We start from the raw sequence: 18,138 nt of genomic DNA, 5'->3' as shown, positions 1-18,138 counted from the left end.
GGTATTAATACGCACTGGGCTGGCAGAAAGAGGAGCCACGGCCAGCTGTTTCAACCCGAGAGATATAAAGGATTTGCTAAAATGGGCTTCTAAGAATTTTACTGAACACCTGGTTGACATTTGTAGTTTATAACCCGTTTGTCTAATTTTATATTTGTTTGAAGATAAAAAAAGGACTTCCCAACAAACTCCCTGAGAGTTGTTTTTATTGTCAGAGAACTTGCATTTTCCTTAATCACTTGGTTTTTCCCTTTACAATGCCAGATACAAAAAGGGTTTATGGTGTGTGTCTGTATGTGTGTGTGTGTGTGTGGAAAGAGAACATGGCTCCAGATTCCACCCGCGCCTCCTCATTATCGGGGAGTCTTTAAATAGCACCCCTCACTTTTTCTGGCCTCTTCCCACGGGGGGGATTGGCTTTCTCCTAAACTTGTGACCTCGACAATGGAGCACAGGTGGTTCTTCTTCTGTGGTGTGAGGAGACGGGGCCTCGAAAGACATGGAAAGATGTCGAGAAAGACAGAGCAGTGAAAGGATTTATCACGCGACGTGTCAATTGAGCTGCAAATACGCACGTTTTTCAGCCTTTTTACTTTTGGGAGTCTCTCAGTTTTCACATTTCCTACCTTTTACACACTGTTTTTGAATATCTCTCAATTTATAAGAACACGTGTAACAGTCAGACACCACTAGATGGCCTCACAGTGTAATTTTGACTCATTCGGTCAACATAAAAGGAAATGTTGAATTTGAATGAGCAGTTAAGAAACAGTTTCCACCTCCCAATCATGTCTTTCACCAGTCTTTACATTACAGACATTAACTTGACCTTTAACACTCTTTCTTTCTGCGTATGTTATTAGAGTAAAGTCCCTGCTTTCCAAAAGGGATATAGAGCTAGAAAGGGAATGATGGACCCCCGTCTTTACTGTAATGAACGAAAAGGTCACGGATTAATTCAACACAAATCCCACTTCAGAGCATTTACGAGACCCGTTTGACTAAATATACTTTCATTTACAGTCAACACCTCATAAAATAAGGACGATTCCTTTGAGACTCGGTGCTTGCAAGACAAGATCACGTCACTCGTGCTCAAGAAAAGATGTAATGTTGATCTAATTCGCCCTTCCTGGCCGCTGTGACTGTGTTTTGGTCTCGGCTTTGGGAGAGAGATGGTGATTCACATCAAGTTATGTCCAAGAGATTTACTGTTTCAACACGCTGCTCAACCCTGTTGTGCTGATGCGCACACTATACCGCTGATACCACTGGGACTTCCCTGCCGCAAAGAATGATCCTCTTTTCAGTCTCTTTTCTCTCATTTCCCTTCGCAGAGGATGGAGAGATCATCCGTGTGGGTGTGTGTAGAGTCAGACAAGAGGGGAAACAAATATGTAAGGGGGCGTTGTGGTTGAGGACTAACTGTCCCGCTGAGATACGCCATATGCTGGACCTTCATTTGGACGGCTCTGTTTCTGTCTGCTCCAAATCTGCAGTTCTGTCCAAACTCACCACATCCTGTCAGTGTGTCCTCCTCTTCCCACTCTTCTTCTTCTCTTTCCATCCTTTAATCGGCCTCACAAAACGGCTGAAGAAAAAATATGAACTCCACTAGTTTCCCTTTGGTATATTGTGGAGATTTTTCCAAAAACATTATGCAGAAAGAAACTCTTGAGCTTGATCTGAAAGCGCTCTTATGGGCGGTTCCATTCTGGTTACACTCATGGATTTATTCAGTCTCACCACATTTGGTGCTCAGAGATTTGAGATTATTTCCTTGTGTGATTTTGAAAAAGATTCAAATTAAGACATTGGTGCTAAATATGAGCAAAATAAAAAAATAGCACAGATATAAAACCGAAACAACCCGCTGCAGTTACCCTTGTACAGTATCTCAACATGTGTCTTAATCAGAACATGATTTATTTTAATGAGGCAATCCGGTGGTCACAGTTTCTCAGGGGATTTTTTCAAGACAATCAAATGATATATAACCTAAAATATGACCTGCCAGCTTGCGTGTGTGCAGCCAAAATAGTTGCGGGCAGCATGTTTCTCACAGATGCATTTAAAGGAGCACTAATCATCTGAAATGTTCAAAAGTGCCAAAAGAAAACGTATCATGACTTAAACAATCCATCGAGGGGGATACCGACATTTGAAAACCGCCACCATACATTCAGTGAAGAGGAGTTTTAAGTCCCATCAGCATTTATTCATAAGAATAGTTGTTTATGCACAGATACATGTTTAAAAGTTCATAATTCTGACGATGCTTTGCAGTAAAAACAAGGAAGTGAGTTGGCATACTAAACCTTTTCTTCAGAGGAAGTCAGAGGAGCGTGGAGGCCATATTCTGGCTTTATGTCTCACTCCATAATCTCACTTTTCCACTGTCTTCCACTGATGAGATAAAAGAGACAAATGCCTTGCTCAAGGGCACCATAACACCGATGTACTGTTGTAGGAGAGAACATTGATACTTTAATTTCCCCAGGGCTCATTTTTCTCACTTGACAACAAACTCTTAACTTCTGCTCTCTCACTCATCAAGCATCGCCTCGCTCCGGCTAAGTGTGTTTTAATGGCAGCGACCTTATCGGGTGTTTATTTTAAAGAGAGTGCCTCCGCTACATGATTGTCAGCCACCATCTTCTCACTGTCGTCTGCCACCCATTGTTTGTACCAGTTGGCTTTTGGTGGTCTTAAGGGATCACTTAATACAAGGGGGGGCCTTGTCCTTCTACTGTGTGTTTTTCCACTGTTCTGGATTCACCATGTCCTCTATTTAAAGATGAAAGACACGCTTACCCTTAAAAAGACACAGAGCAGCTTCAGCTCGTTCCCACAATGCTTTAAATCACTTTTTTACCTCACTCAAGAACTAATTTAAAGCCACGCTACTTCTCTTTGAAATCAAAATGTTGTTTTTGCAGTCACAATCAGCACCGATGAAGGGACGCTGCAGATGATAAACAGCTGATGTGATGAGATAAGATGACAGAAATGAGATCACAAGCTCAGTCCGTGATGATCACACCGGGAGTTCAGTCATCGGTGACACACTTCATCTCCAGCGTGAACAATCAAACAAATAAGTAACATTTGATCTTGATCTGTAAGTCTTGACCGTAGAGACTCGTTTTTTACATTAGTGTGTGTTTGTTTATGCGTTGGACATGTTTTTTGTGTGTCATGCTTCTAGTTCAAGAAATGGAGTTGATTTTATATCAGTAGTGGTGGGAGGATTGACTGCAGAGTCAGAGTCGCAGGAGCCAGATTTATATAAAAGTGCGTCGGGCTGTTCCAGAACTTTGTAAAGTCCAAATCACTTTATTCATGTTGATGAAAAACGGACTAGTTATCTACTAAATAGGTTGGCACTTTTTTTTTCTTTTCGTATTCATGGTTCCCGGACGACGTGCCATCTGACGTTGAAGATCTTTCCGCTGTCATAGCAGGATGAACACAGCTGTAATTGATCAAATCAAATTAGGGCCCCGTTCCATTTAGGTGGACCGGGGCTCTTCACAGGACTGTTGCACACTAAACACAACGGGCCCATAATTAATTTGATCGATAACACCTGTGTTCAGCCTGCTGTGACACGTCAGAGTGGCTGCTTTAGGATGGATTGTCATACGCTGTGGTTCAGACGTTCACTTCCTCCTTCAGGATGAATCGTATTCAAACCATTAATTCCTCATATAGCACCATCATCAGGAAAGAAATATACCTGCTGTTGGAGCCATATATTTTGTTTTGGTTATAAATCATGTCATATCATGTATTTGTATGATCTAAAAACATTCCTTTGCCATATGAATGGATGTTTTATTTATATTCGAAATAATGTTTTTATATTATTTATATTAATCTGATGACGATCAGCTGGTATAAGAGGAACCGGACCGAGTCTCTGGTTTTATTTTCTTTATGTAGAGTGGGACATCAACACAGCCTTTGTCCTCACGTTAGAACTCAAGTTAGACTTATGATTTTGTTAAATTCAATAAAAGTGAAAATAAATCGACGGAATGATGGAAATGAAATGGCGTCTCCAGAGTTATTATTTGACCCTTTTAACGTGTGAGTCAAGAAAACAGAGTCTCATAACGTGGCACAGAATAGGACCAGAACAAGGAACAGACCACCACACCAACCAAACTAATTGACACTCCCATCAGCCTCAGCTGTACTTTTAATTTTAGCGCTAATTACCAAACGTTATCATGTTAACACGCGCATGCTCCATGCTGCTAGCATGGCTGTCGACCCGTGGTCTTTTTCCAACGTTAGCATACGTGGAGCTCACTTTGTTCCAGTAAGTACACCAACGTGTTATCCATCACACCGGTCAGTATGAATTGCAGCATTCCTCCGGTCTTGCTCATCTCCCTCCAGTAGACGCTCACCCAGCTCTCGCCGGTGCCACTTTTAGCGAAACCATCCATCACAAAGGCTCCAAGGCGACATTCTGTTCACCTGAAGCTCCAAACCCAAACATGTAACGCTAATGATGTTTCTGCTATGAGTCATTGGCTGGCGCGTGTGTGTAGATGTGCACATTTAAGACGGTTAATGGCATGTATATGTAAGTTCGAGGTACTTCAGTAAATATTAACATTGCTTCCTATGATAGAATACGTTTCACGACTAGTTTCTTGCACACTCCCAAAGGCCGTAGAGTTGGACGGCCTGAATGTGTTCTTTAATCCCTGTTGTTTTCAGAAATGCTTTCAGCGGAGACTCTGTTTCCAGCTCTCTTAATTAGATGTTGTGCGAGTGCCAATCCTGTTATTTTAATACAGATTCGACAGAGGTCACCTCAGGTTTCCTGGCTGTGACGTCAGTGCTTCATTTAAACGACCCCCCACCCCCACGGGAGAGATTGAAAACGGGCTGATAGCTCCTCTGCACATGTAGCGAGGGAGAGACAAAGAAAGACAAAAAGAATGAGAGATTATTGCATGGTTGGATGGAAACTTGTGGCCTGTTTTTGTCCAGTCCCAAACAACCCAGCAGCAACCACACCCTCTCAGGAATTCCTGCTGCAAAAAAAAAGATATTTCATGTCATGTTTTTAAAGGAGCAGTTTACTCTTTTAACAAAACATGTTCAGTGCTTTCTTACTTAAAGCCTCCATTTTGCATTAAAGGATTTATATGGAGCTTGAAGCATGTGTTTGACATGTGCAAATTTGGCTTTTGCAGTGTGAGAGCATGGTTGTGTTCTCTAATGTTATGTGTAGTTGCATAAATAGTGTTAACTAGTTATGTGAGCACAGGAATAGAAAGAGAGTAATGTGATGAATGTGAGTAACATTGGCTGTAGCTGTCTGCAAAACATGCTAACAACAAGGGAAGAGTTAACAATTGCACAAGAAAAAGCGAAAACAAGATTGTTCTTAAAGAGGTTTTAATCAAAAGTTTCTCGCATATCGGCCTAAATATATCTGCATGCTTTTTTATCCGAGTGAATTGTGTGTGTCAGTCTGAGTGTGTGCCTTCATGTGCGTATGAATTGCCGGCCAGATGGCTGCGTACACGGCCCGTGAGTTTTGGCTCTGAACTCTCCCGAATCCTGGGAGATACTTCACTGTTCGCTGTGGAGACGCTTTCACTCTGAACATCGGCTTTGTATGTTTGCTCTTCCTCGGTTTTGATACTAAATCTTTTTGAGTAAAAACACAAAGATGTAGCTGGTCATGGACCATTTACGGCATTTATTGTTCCTTTCGTTTCATCTCCGTGCACGTGTGTCCAGAAAGGGTTAACTTAAAGCGAGAACCATCAACGGGCCAGCTTCAACATGTCCGGGCTGACGCAAACACTGATTGGCTAATAAAATATGACGGACGACTTTAAGGTCACTAAACTGATCTATGACCGGGTCACACACACACACACACACACACACACACGGAGAGCCCTTTGTTTTTGGGGAGCTAACAGCTAGGAAGAAAATGACCCTGTCTCTGTCGTCTGGCTCCCGCACAACATCGTTCCCTCGAGGCATCATAAAACCGCCAACACGTACAGCTTCATTTTCATCAACTTCAACCCATGTTTTCTTTTTTCCTGTCCTCCTCAGCTCACACTCACCAGAGACACATGACTCAACAATATTTACTCGACTTTCTCCCTCTTCTCGTGGAGGAAATGGAAATGGAGGCCACCCTCCCGTTCATACAGCCATGGTCTTCTTCTGCCTCCATTGAAGGCCGGTCGGAGGAATGTAGTAGGGACAGCGAGTGGCGGACCCCACCACTAGGGCAGCAGCATGTCTGGACAGAGAGAACCAGAGTGCAGCGGGGTCGGAGAATGTTTTATTTTACCTTCTCCTTTTTCTACGAACTAGTTTGGTTTATACTTTTGTATATCCCTCCCCCTACCCCTTTCAACCAGAACCCACTGCCAACAGAGACTCGAACATCTATTCTAGTCGCAGGCTGGTGAGACAAAGCTGTCTCTGTTGCACAGAGGAGTCCCCTCTGTGCGCTTCACAGCTGAGTATCAACCTGGAACCTCTCCCTCTTCTCTCTAAAACTATTATTACATGCCTCGATTGTCTCTCCGTCCTCATTTCTCTTCCCATCACCTCTCTTTCCACCCCTCCCGTCCTCCACGGTATAAATAGTGGACTCTGGAATGCAACTTTGGAGAGTTTTTTGTTCTTTTTTTTGCATTTTAGGATGCACTAGACGATAAACATGCACACATTTGTTATGAAGGTACTTTTTAATGAAATTGTTGTATGTAGTTTCTGCAACGTATGCTGTTGTTGTTGAAGGAATGGACAGAGAAAAGCAGTCGGTGCAGAAAGAATGTGTCTGTGGCCGGACAAAGGCAGGTCGGGAATGATAATGCGGGTCCGAGAGAGCTGGGCTTATCCCAACCGGCAGTATGGATTTCCTGCCTGCAGCCTCCTTTCAGTCACATCTAACACAATCACACACATACATACACAAGGTTCATGCAGCTGTTATTACAGCGTCGGTGCTATCTGTGTACCGTGTGATTGGTCGGTCTCGAGGCCTCCAATGTCCTTGAGCAAAGTGCCGTACTCCTCCAGTAGATTGTTTGAGGCAAAGTCAAGCTCCTTCCAGAGCATGTACAGTATGTACAGTAGTCACCGGCAAGAGGCAGATATTATTTTGATCCCATTTGAATTGTGCCATAAATTACACACATGATGTTTTTCAATTTAAAAAATAATTTTGCACATCAAGAAAGACTTTAATGCCGGAGTATGATTACGTTTCATGTGAAATCGACCAGTGAACCACATGTCTCGTCTCGTGTCACAAAAGGGGCGGGACTTAGCTGCTCTATATCAGCTGTATTCGTACACACCATATAGATATTTAATGTTATTTAGTAATTACAAGATGGGAACCAGTCAGTGTTTAGTGCTTATGATCCATTATTATTCATATGTTCTTTGTTACTTTTGCACAATAATTTACAGTTTGGTGAAACAGTCAAAATGTGTCAGCGTGTTTACCCTTCAGGTTGTTGTTCCTGTATTTCCGGTTGTGTTAGACCTTGTGAACCATGAATACCATGAACATAAATCAGTGGTAATGACTCCTTTTTCCATGAACGTTATGATCTATGTGGATTTTTAGTCACGCTGAAGACTGTGTGACTATATTAATGGCAACCGCAGTTAGTCCTTTCAATACTTTGGTCTGGAATGCAATTTGTCATCACAATTTATACAGATGTGTTGTATGATGCCGACTGACTTCTCCTTTTGCGCCTCCATGAAGCTATTTCACAGGTTTTGAATAAATGGTTTTGGCAACTTTTGTGTGAATTATATTGACGTTTGCTGTCGACATTCATTTCCCCTTCTGCATTAAGTGTAACAGCTTTTCATCCAGCAACATCATCAGGTCCGGTCAGCTGTGCTTTGTGGTAATTGCTATTTAGCGGACATTAGCATGGTAAACTAAGATGCTGTGCACGGTGAAAGCTATTCATGCTAAACACCAGCATTGTCATTGTGAGCATGCAGACGTTAGCATTCGGCTCCAAAATGGGACATATAATTATTCTATCTATAAACGTATCGTACACTATACTAAAGAACATGTTGTATATCGTGATACATTTAAATAATGTCATATAAAATGCCATTATGTGATAAGATTTGCATCCATATTGCCATCTCTACTTATAAGGCATCAAAGGACTTGTTTTCAGACTGTGTCAACTTGTTTTCTGCATCATCGTCATAATTATCATACACACAATTATCCTACATACATAACAAGATCCTGTATATTCCATAACATTACATTTATTTAGCTTTTAGGCAACTTACTATGAGTAAGTGTGTCTCTGTAATCATGTGTTCGCGAGTAAACAGATCTCCTGCACGTCTGTGTTCTTCCATGAGATATTATTAGGTTTGTTGCAGCTACACAAAAAAATGCGGCATCAAAAATGCGTGCATTTGTCCTTTTGCCTTCAATCTTCTTCCACAACATTCTTAAATTGTTTGCATGACCGATCCATCTTCCAGACAAAAAGCATTATAATTGTCACGATAGATTCAGTTGAATAAGGCCTGGAAAGTAAGTGTGCACGTTAACGTAGCCAGCAAACAAACAAACAAACAAACAGTTGAGCTAGAAAAGTAAAGACGGAAGAGAGAAGAAGAGGGGAGGATCGGTGATAAATTCCCCGGCAGACTCACAGTGTTCACGACGTTTAGAGATTTAGTACTTTTCACTTCAAATGTACAGACACTCTGCAGCTCCCTCGCAGACATACAGAGGGCGGCTGTTGTCGATTGTATCGCCATGGAAACGTTGAAACATTTCAATCTGTTAGGCATGAGCGAGCTAAGCTATGACTCATTTTGACCCCTCCCAACACACCAGTGCACGCACACAGTATGGATTCACCCGACACACACAGAAAAAAAAACTATGAATCATCACTTACGAAAACCGTGCAAAAGGTCAGAGTTTTTTTGGGAAGGAAAAAACAACAAATTAACTTTTAGTTATTTTTAACAAGGGGAATGTGCAGCAGGACCCATGAATCCTGGCTGACGGAGAACCTCCAGTTCTCCTCAATGTTTGCTCGCGTGATATAGCAAGAGGCTGCCGACCCGCGCTGAGAGCATGTGATCCACTTGAGGAATGAAGGCCATTAAAGATGCAGCGTATGCCGACCGCACCGACAGCGATATCCTTAGATCGTGTGCCAGAATTAGCCCAGGAATCTCAACGGACAGGTAATTTAGCTGCCTCATCACAGGAGCTAGAAGAAGACGGTGACCCGCTAGCTGCGCTAATAATGGATGGAGCAGACCGTGTGAATCTGTTTGGTCATATTTATCACGCGTGGAGTAAAAAAAAGGCACCTTTTGTCACGATGATGTCAATTGAGTCTCTATGAAAGCTTGAAACCAAGGAAATGACAAAGCTGAAAATGTGTTGCTTCTTTAGTAAAATCTCTGCTCTATTTAAGAGTCTCCAGTTAATTCCACATACTGTGATGTTGGTGTTTTGCGTTGGTTACAAGGATGTGAGAGGTCGGGATCGGGGTTATGACATTTCTTGGTGGTTTCGGAAAGAGTCAGTCAGTCATATGCATCATCTAGTGATATATCAACGCACGTGAGCATTTACTTATCTATTTATTTTGAGGCATATTACAGATTTAAAAGTAATCACTAAAAGGACGACTATGTAACCAATTAATTCCTCCATCTAATTGACATTTGTATATTAATTCAATGAATATAAAGTTATGAAACGGACAGCCTTGTTGTATACTGAATTCTATTGACTGTTTCAAATGACTGTACTGTGACGTATTCTGTGTATAAATAAAATACACTATAATACAATATCGCAACCGTACATAAACTATAGCTGACTGCGGTTATAACATTTAAAACCGCATTTTCTTTTTTACCTTCATCCCTACATGCGGTTTCCACTGTATTACTAATAGTTCAATATGACACAGAGATGCTGGGCTCCTCCGTTGACAGAGATAGATTATACTCTGTTTGTAAACCGTACTGTCGACTGAAGTCACAGGCGTGTTTCAGTTTGTTCTCCTGAGGCTGTTACTCCTCCTCCTCCAACTCCTGCTTCGTCTTCATTACCCCAGTGCTTCTCCTCCACATTCAAACCAGATGAGCCAGTCCTGCGACACCCACCCACAGACACACACACACACACACACACACACACACACACACAGTGATGATCAGCTTGTCTCGTCCCCACCACACAGCAATATGAAACTCCTCTCAGAGTTCAGTGGTGGAATTTGTTATGTTGAGGTTGAGTACAAGTGGACAAGGTTTTAAAGGCCCCTTGAGACTCAGCCTCACCTGTCTGTCTGATCGTGTGTGTCTGTGTGTGTTTGTGTGTGTGTCATGTTTAACAAGGGGTATCGTGTGTCCACCTGGCTGCACAGTGACAGGAAAGAGCCACTTCCACTTTGTCATCAGATGTCCTTTTTAAGATCTCTTTTTTGAACTTCACGACAACAAAAAAGCATCACCTCTGCTCTGTGAAAGCTACACAAGAGGCAGGCGTTCTGCCAGGTATTTTGGCTCATATACTGATCTATCTTTCTGTGGATACACGGGCCCACGGTGTGTGTTTGTCTTCCCTAGCCTCCGTGATGCTTGTTGACCCAGGGGTTTCCCCTGGTGAGGGAGACTGGGATGACTGCACCCGATCCCCGCAGTTGGAAGGTAAAATGTTTTTAAAAAAAAATCAGCTTTTTGGAACGAGAGGAGAAGCAACCGGCGCTGGAATGGTGTGGCTAACTCCTAACAACCCTGTGAGAGGTGGGAGGAGAGGCTGGCTCTCATACAGAGGGAGGGACTGAGAGAGCATGGAGCTTCATTCACACACACATACACACATACACACACACATACACACACACATGCTCGGCAAAGCTGTTCTCAGGCTGAGAGGAAAGAGGGGAGCGGAGGAGAGGACTACACGCTCGCTGAGTAAGTTGTATACGGTTATGTCCTTTTCGGGACTATTTTACGGCAAATAGTTTGCATTGTTCGCTTGTGTGACGCAGTGGAGGCAGAAGAAACGCATGTTTCATCTGCTTTTGTTCAAATGTGTTTCTGTGTCTTGATGATGTAAAAAAAAAGTGTGCTAGTATTTTTCCACTGCTAGTTTTTATTGAATTGAACTTCTTTCTCTTCTCCGACTCTCCCATTAAAGTACACCTTTTCTGCTGATGTGAACCACATGCCACACACACACACACACACACACACACACACACACACACACACACACATAAACTCTGCAGAGGTCCAACTCGCCTCCCTGGTGCTTTTTCCACCAAAATGAGAGAATAGAAAAAGAGGGAGTGGGGGCTGACTAGTGGAGGGAAAACTTTTATAGGACAGTTTGTGAACACTCAGTGTTAACAGTTTGGCCGATATACGTTCACGATTAATTCTCTGTTTCATTCCTTTTCTTTTCATTTAGTAATAACTCAATGCATCGGCTCTTTTTTCCATCTTGTTCTTACTTTCTTATGTCACTCTGTCCTCCTCCACTTTTCTCTCTGTCTCTCATCCTGCTGATCTCAGTGTTGTCCCAGGTGGTGACAGACGGGGGAAACAGACACTGAGTATAGGGCCAGAGAGGGTCAGAGGGGTTCATCAAACCCCGGAGAGCACCGAGCTTTCAGATCCCGTGACTTGTTCCCGAACGAAGACGCGCTGATTCGGGTGGAGGCACAGGGCCGCGGCTCCCAGGACCGACCTCCAGGATGTCCCGGAGGAGGTCTACAGGCGACCTGGTGCCCAGGGACATCACTGAGATCTTAGCCCGGGAGGCGAAGGGTCAGCGTGGGCAGAAGAAGCCGGGTAGCTCCCTGGGACAGGCCTTCAGCTGGTTAAAGGGGGGCAGGAGGAAGAAGAACCTGAACAATGGGCTGAACCGAACAACTGTTGGTGTGACGGACGCCAAACTGGGACTTCAGAATCATGACTCTGCAAAAGGTGAGTGTCAAGACGTAACCTTTTTTTAAACGTTAGGTGTTCAGCTGATGCCTTTATACAGAGCGACAAAACACAAAATACATTAGACATAAGAATAAGGCTTCCTTTCTTTCACAGAATTGCATTTCTTCTTTGTTGTTCAAGACAAGCAACGTATGCAATAACATCACCAATCAATATTTTTACTTTAATAAAGGATAAAATGACTATATGTAATATGAAAGCTGTTGTGAAAGCTGTTGCTCGTACTGATGAACCCACAGAGAACTATCACTCGACTCTGTAGTTTCTAAAAGGCTCTACATCGATCTTCCTTCAGCTCATTGGTTTGGCTTTATGGTGCACCAGTTTTGTTTTTTTGGTTCGAAACCCACCGCTCTCACGAACCTAATATTCAACCGTTTGAATCAGGTTAAACCCCCTATTTCCCACATGAAGAAATAACTCCTGGTGGTCAGAAAAACAAGTGCAACTGAATGGTGACCCGTGAGGCTGTAGCAGGAGCCTGTCAGCGTTGAGATGCTCCTCCTGTTGTCACTGACATCCTGACGTTGTTGAATCAGAAATGGAGGGAAACAATAGAAAAGAGCTCCACGATAGTACCTCATTTGTGTACTGAGACCGACGAAAAAAAGTCTACAGTATAAATAATAACGTAGCTGCTGTATTTATGCTAGGCACTGATCGATCCGACCTCCATTCAGAAAACTAGCATTTTAAATTGTATATTTTGTGTTCATGCTGCTAAACCAGCTGACATGTGGCTCACTACTGTCGATACAGCGTGTATCGTGCCTCCGGATGATGTTGTGAACCCAGGGACTCCCACAACAAGCACAAAGCAGTCTTTTGGGTGTTCATTGATTTATGCTTGAAGAGAAAAACACTTCAAATGTGATAGAAACAAAAATACAGTTTCATTTAACTGCCAGAAATGCTACAAAACAGGAGAAGAAAGAATTACCATGGTTATTGTTTCTCTGTCACGCTCCAGAAAGTCATCCCCATGTGAATGACAGAAGTCAGAGAAGTCTCTGCTGTCTGGGTGGGTTCCTGGGTTCCTGGTCAAGGTTCAGTTTAGGTGAGGATCAGAGTGTTGCTGCATCATTGTGTCTTGTTTTGTCTGCCGTCGTCACAGACTGTACGGTCATGATGTTTCAGGGAAACGTGTTGACTTTCAGATTAAGATGGAGAGGTGAAAGGGATTGTGTTATCGTGGGGACATCCGTCTGTACATTTATACATTGGCAGAAGTGACACACAGACAGACAGACAGACAGACAGAGAGAGAGAGACACACACACACACACGCACACACACACACACACACACCCAGGGGTCAAATCCCCCTTTCTGTTTACTGATGCGTTTGCTTGGTCGGCAGCACAGAGATTACCCACAGTCCCCATTTCCTGTTTTTGTTCCACCTCCAAAGCCATCCCTCTCTCTTCTGTCATTGCGTGTGTGTGTGTGTGTGTGTGTGTGTGTGTGTGTGTGTGTGTGTGTGTGTGTGTGTGTGTGTGTGTTACTGTAGTAACTATCCAACAACTCTTGGAAATCCAGATTCACAGTCTGTCAGACCTTGTTTTGTCTTTTGTGGTTCTTCTGCTCGTTCCGCCTAAAAAAAGAATTTCCCCGATCCCTTATTATGCCTTACATTGTGGGTTTGTTCGGGTCTCTGGAGATCTGTGTTTACTGGATGGGGTAACAGGCAGAGACTCCATTTGAAACCAAAGATTAACTAGTAGTACGGCTAATAATTCCCCAGCAGAGGATGTGGTTAAAGGCTGATGGTGAGAATGTGTGGGTGCATTCTGGCTTCAGTAATCTTCTGTTTCTAACACTAAAGATGGCCGCTATCAAGCATGTCGCAGATAATCGTGGACGCCCAACCGGCTAGAAGCTGCAGATTAAATAGTGCAACTGAGGTTTTTGCTCTTTTGCCATTTTCTGTCATTGTTTTATGGTATTTTATGTTCCGTTATTTGCAAGATATAAAAAGAAAAAAACTTTATTTTGTGTTGATCGCTGACATTTTGTTTTGGTCTGTCTGTTGACTGATGGCGGTTGACCACTTGTGGGTGCTGAAGACATGTTTACTGTTGCTTGAAAGTTTTGTTTTGCAGAGAAAATCTGTGACTTCACAAAAGCAGAAAGTGGAAGGTGCTTTGCGTTAACTCTTTCCCACAATATCTTCCGTGATTCGTTGACTGGATCTTGCCAAAGTGCACAATAGGTCTGTCGCTGTTTGACAGAAAGATCTGTTTCCTATTTCACCAGCATGAACAGCTTGTTCTTTCTCTGTCTGAACAAATTGATTTGGATTGTCTGGATCTCTTTGGCTCTTTGTCTCCTGCAGAGAAAAGCCTGTTTCCCACTGATATATAATTGGTGGATTGGTGCTTTATTTTTCTCTTCACTAAAAAGCCGTGACACACACACACACACACACACACACTCTCTTCTGTTTATTCTTCTGGTGGGCGACTTTACCAACCTGACAAGACAAAGCACGAATCAGTTCAAAGACATCTTACAGTTAAATGTGCTCACACACATCATAGATATACTGGTTCGGTTCACAGACACACACACAATATTCAATAGTATCCATAGTCCGAACTGTGTATAAGAAGTGGACGTGGTCGTCCCGACGTCACCCATTTTGAAGCCTCAAGTTCGGCCCTTTTGGCCGTCGCCATCTTGGATTTTGGACAGCGCCAAAGAAAGAAATGTACAGAGGTGACCATATTTGGGCTGCACAGTCCGCCCTAAATAAGGCGGTGTAGTGGCTAGCGCCTCACAGCAAGAAGGGCCTGGGTTCGATCCCCTTCTGTGTGGGGTTTGCACATTCCCCCATGGCAGTGTGGGTTCCTTAACCTGTTGGTGGTACATCCCACCACACAGCAGCTGGGAGGAACCTTCAGGCAATACAAAGTCATTGAAGGGCAATGCATTGTTGTCCCCTCCGCTGTGGACAGGACTCAAATGCTCTCTGTCTCTATTGTCTTGCTCATGTGATAACAGATCTTAATCTCAGTTATGCAAAGTCAACACCGGTGATACAAATGGATGATGATTCACAAGTGAATCCTACAGGAAATATTCAATGTGGAAAGGAAACCACACAACAAACCAAAGGTTAATGAGACCTGAACTTAAGAATGTGTGTTCTTTTGTAGCGCACGATGCTTCAAATGATGACACAGTAGTGAAAAGAGAAACACCGACTCTATCCCCCTCACTGCTCACTGCGCCTCCTTTCTTTCTGTTGCAATGGCATGTAGCTCCTACTATAATATGTCTTTGTTGGTGGGTTTACTTCGGCTGTGTCATCTCTGAGAGACGGGAGATCCAGAGCTCTGCAGTCCAGCGCTGACTCCCGGCTATATTTTACAGAGATCCCTCTCTTATAAAAAAAAAGAAAAAAATACCACTCTTTGATGTGCTGAATTCCTGAGAGCCGTGCATCAGAGCGCCGTGTATGTGTGTGTGTGTGTGTCAAGGTCTTTTAGCGTGCACGTGAGCGTGCGTGGCAGCCTGGATGCCAGATTGGACCTGGAGTTATGCGATAGAGAGGAGAGATTACAACGAATCACAAAGCCTCATTCAGCCTTGAGAAGACTCTTAGGGAACACTCTCTCAATGCTTTTTTAATTAGAGCGACTACACACACACACACACACACACATATATATATATATATATATATATATATATATATATATATATATATATATATATATATATATATATATATATATATATATATATGTATTACTCTTTCTCTCAGGTTTTTCAGTCTCGTTGCCTATTCATTACTGCATATTACTGTTTTTGATACCCTCTATTCTGCGGGTGTGTGGGTCTTTACTGCTTATTATCGTGTAATCAGCGTGTCTTTAAACGCCCTTGTGTGTATGTGTGTGTGTGTGTGTGTGTGTGTGTGTGTGTGGACATCTCCAGAGCCGAGCGAGGGTGTGTGACCGAGTGCTACCCTGTATCAGAGAGTATCTCTGTGTTTGTGTGTCAGCAGCATATTGCTTGGCTTAGGGCGGCGCCAACCCAGCGCCGGCGCTCATTACATCACCTCCACACACACACACACACACACACACACACACACAAGGGCGTACAGAGCTCCCGCAATTACCTGCTTTGTCCAGCGCTGCCCATCTTAGGCTGCTGGCTGTTTTAGCGGTGAGGTCATTCTGTGCACAATCTCTGGGATTCCTCGTCCGAGTGGAGTGTGTAGTCATTGTTTTCTACTTGTGTGAAGCCGTGTGTGTGTGTGTGTGTGTGAGAGAGTACTTTTTACTTAATAGCTCCCATTTGTTGCTCGATGTGTGTGTGCGGCTGCCACATCACAAAACACAGTCAGGGTGTGTAGAGTCACAAACTATATTGCAGATTACAGACGTGGCAGAGTAATTGAAGAGCAAACATCTCATTACGCGAGGAGAACATTGCATACGGGCTCAGCTCTATTACAGGCCGCAACTCAGGGCCGCTTTAAAGCGCCTGGACAGGATGACAGGATGAAAGGCGGGCGGAGGGCAAAAGAAAGGCAGAGAGGGAAAAGTGTGAAAGTTTAATGCCGCCACACAATGTTCCCCTAGCGAACACCGGTCGCCGCTCACACACACACACGTGGATGAGCGAGGTAATTTTACCTGTAAGCAGATACCCCTCAGGCCCCAATCCATCACCGTGGACCGGGCGAGGTAAACGTCTCCACGGCAACGCCGCTGTGAGGCGGCAACAGGGGGGGGGCGACATTAAGCGTCTTTTAAGCGTCACGTTTTAGCGTGAGGCTGTGCAGTGAACTCGGGTGCTGCAGAAGAGGATGAAGGGCGGATGGAGGAAATAATGAGAAAGCGTGATAAAAATTGAGGTCACACACACACACATTCACAGACACACTGATGATACGTGTGTGTTAATCAGATGGGATTTAAACCCATTCACGCACCCGCAAGCAGAGAGAAAAAACATTTTACCATATCTCTTCAGAAAATCATGCATAGACACTACTTTTGGAAAACCCACGCAGATAACACACATAAGACACCCCCCCTCTTATAAGAAGGGGGTCACAGAAAGAGGTATTGTTTATGTAATAAGAGCTAATGGGTTGTTTCATAGGACATGGAGTGTGTTTGATGTGGCAGAGGAGCAGCTGGAAAACATCAGCGTGGGACTGAGGGAGTGGGAGTCTGTATACACAGGGATATACAACTGATGTACCCTTAAGACCACAGTGCGTGTGTGTGTGTGTGTGTCTCCTGTTACATAACGTGTTGAAATAGATACAGCTGTTGAACACTGTTTACCAAATCTAGTGAAATTGGGGACCACACTGTGATGTATCACCTGACTGGCGTCGCGTGGCCTCAGAGAGTTTACGTCACAGGTTCATATTTAATAAGCTGCAGATTCTCCGCAAGTTCTGACACATCATCCCACGCCACCGAAAGGAAAGTAAGGGCAGCAATTTAGTCCTGCAGATGTTATCTAGACAGACAAAGACTGCTGCAATTTTTACATTGTCTCCACCCAAAGGCAATGAGTATTATAGAGGCTTTACATTCAACACTTGCATCACTTGCATGGACAAAAAAGGTCGAGATAATATATTTCTTAATAGATTATCTTTGGCTAAAGGCTTAACAAGTACAATACCACGCTGGGCGAGTAAATCCAGCATCAATTTGCTCGAGCAAGTGTCAGAGGAGTGAGCCATCTCGCCTCCTCCCCGTCTCTGTTTAGAGTTCCACTCAAGAGTAAACAGTGTCGGGTAAAGACAAAGTTTATGAGCTGAAGTGCAAACGAGCATTTTTATTGACCATGGAAACCGGGTGACGTTAGAGGATGTGGGGGAAATTGATGCAGTTTTCAGCATTTATGCAAGCGGACAAAACATGACAGTTAACTTGAGACATTGTTGTCATTTGATCCCCACTAATAAATAAAACAATATGGAGAGAATAACATTACAAAATCTCTATCTCTCTCTTCTGACTAACCACTCACATGTAGAGCAGTGTGAACTTTGTACTTGTCATAGCCTTTCACAGGCTCTTTTCATTTTGCGCTTTAATACCTCGAACACACATC

At 43.4% G+C, this 18,138-nt stretch overlaps 1 protein-coding gene across 1 annotated transcript in view; it reads left to right on the top strand.

The window, feature by feature from the left end:
• Positions 1-11,789: 11,789 nt before the first annotated feature.
• Positions 11,790-18,138, top strand: part of nhsl3 (NHS like 3) — a gene marked incomplete at its 5' end in the record, with an annotated part of 32,511 nt that continues 26,162 nt past the window's right edge. Inside the window, one exon of the mRNA XM_079231912.1 lies at positions 11,790-12,021. Coding sequence (XP_079088038.1) covers positions 11,790-12,021 — 232 coding nt within the window. The remainder of the gene's footprint in view (positions 12,022-18,138) is intronic.

Source organism: Taurulus bubalis (genome assembly GCF_910589615.1).
Source record: "Taurulus bubalis genome assembly, chromosome: 16".
Lineage (NCBI taxonomy): Eukaryota > Metazoa > Chordata > Actinopteri > Perciformes > Cottidae > Taurulus > Taurulus bubalis.
This window is presented reverse-complemented; position numbering and strand designations above follow the sequence as displayed.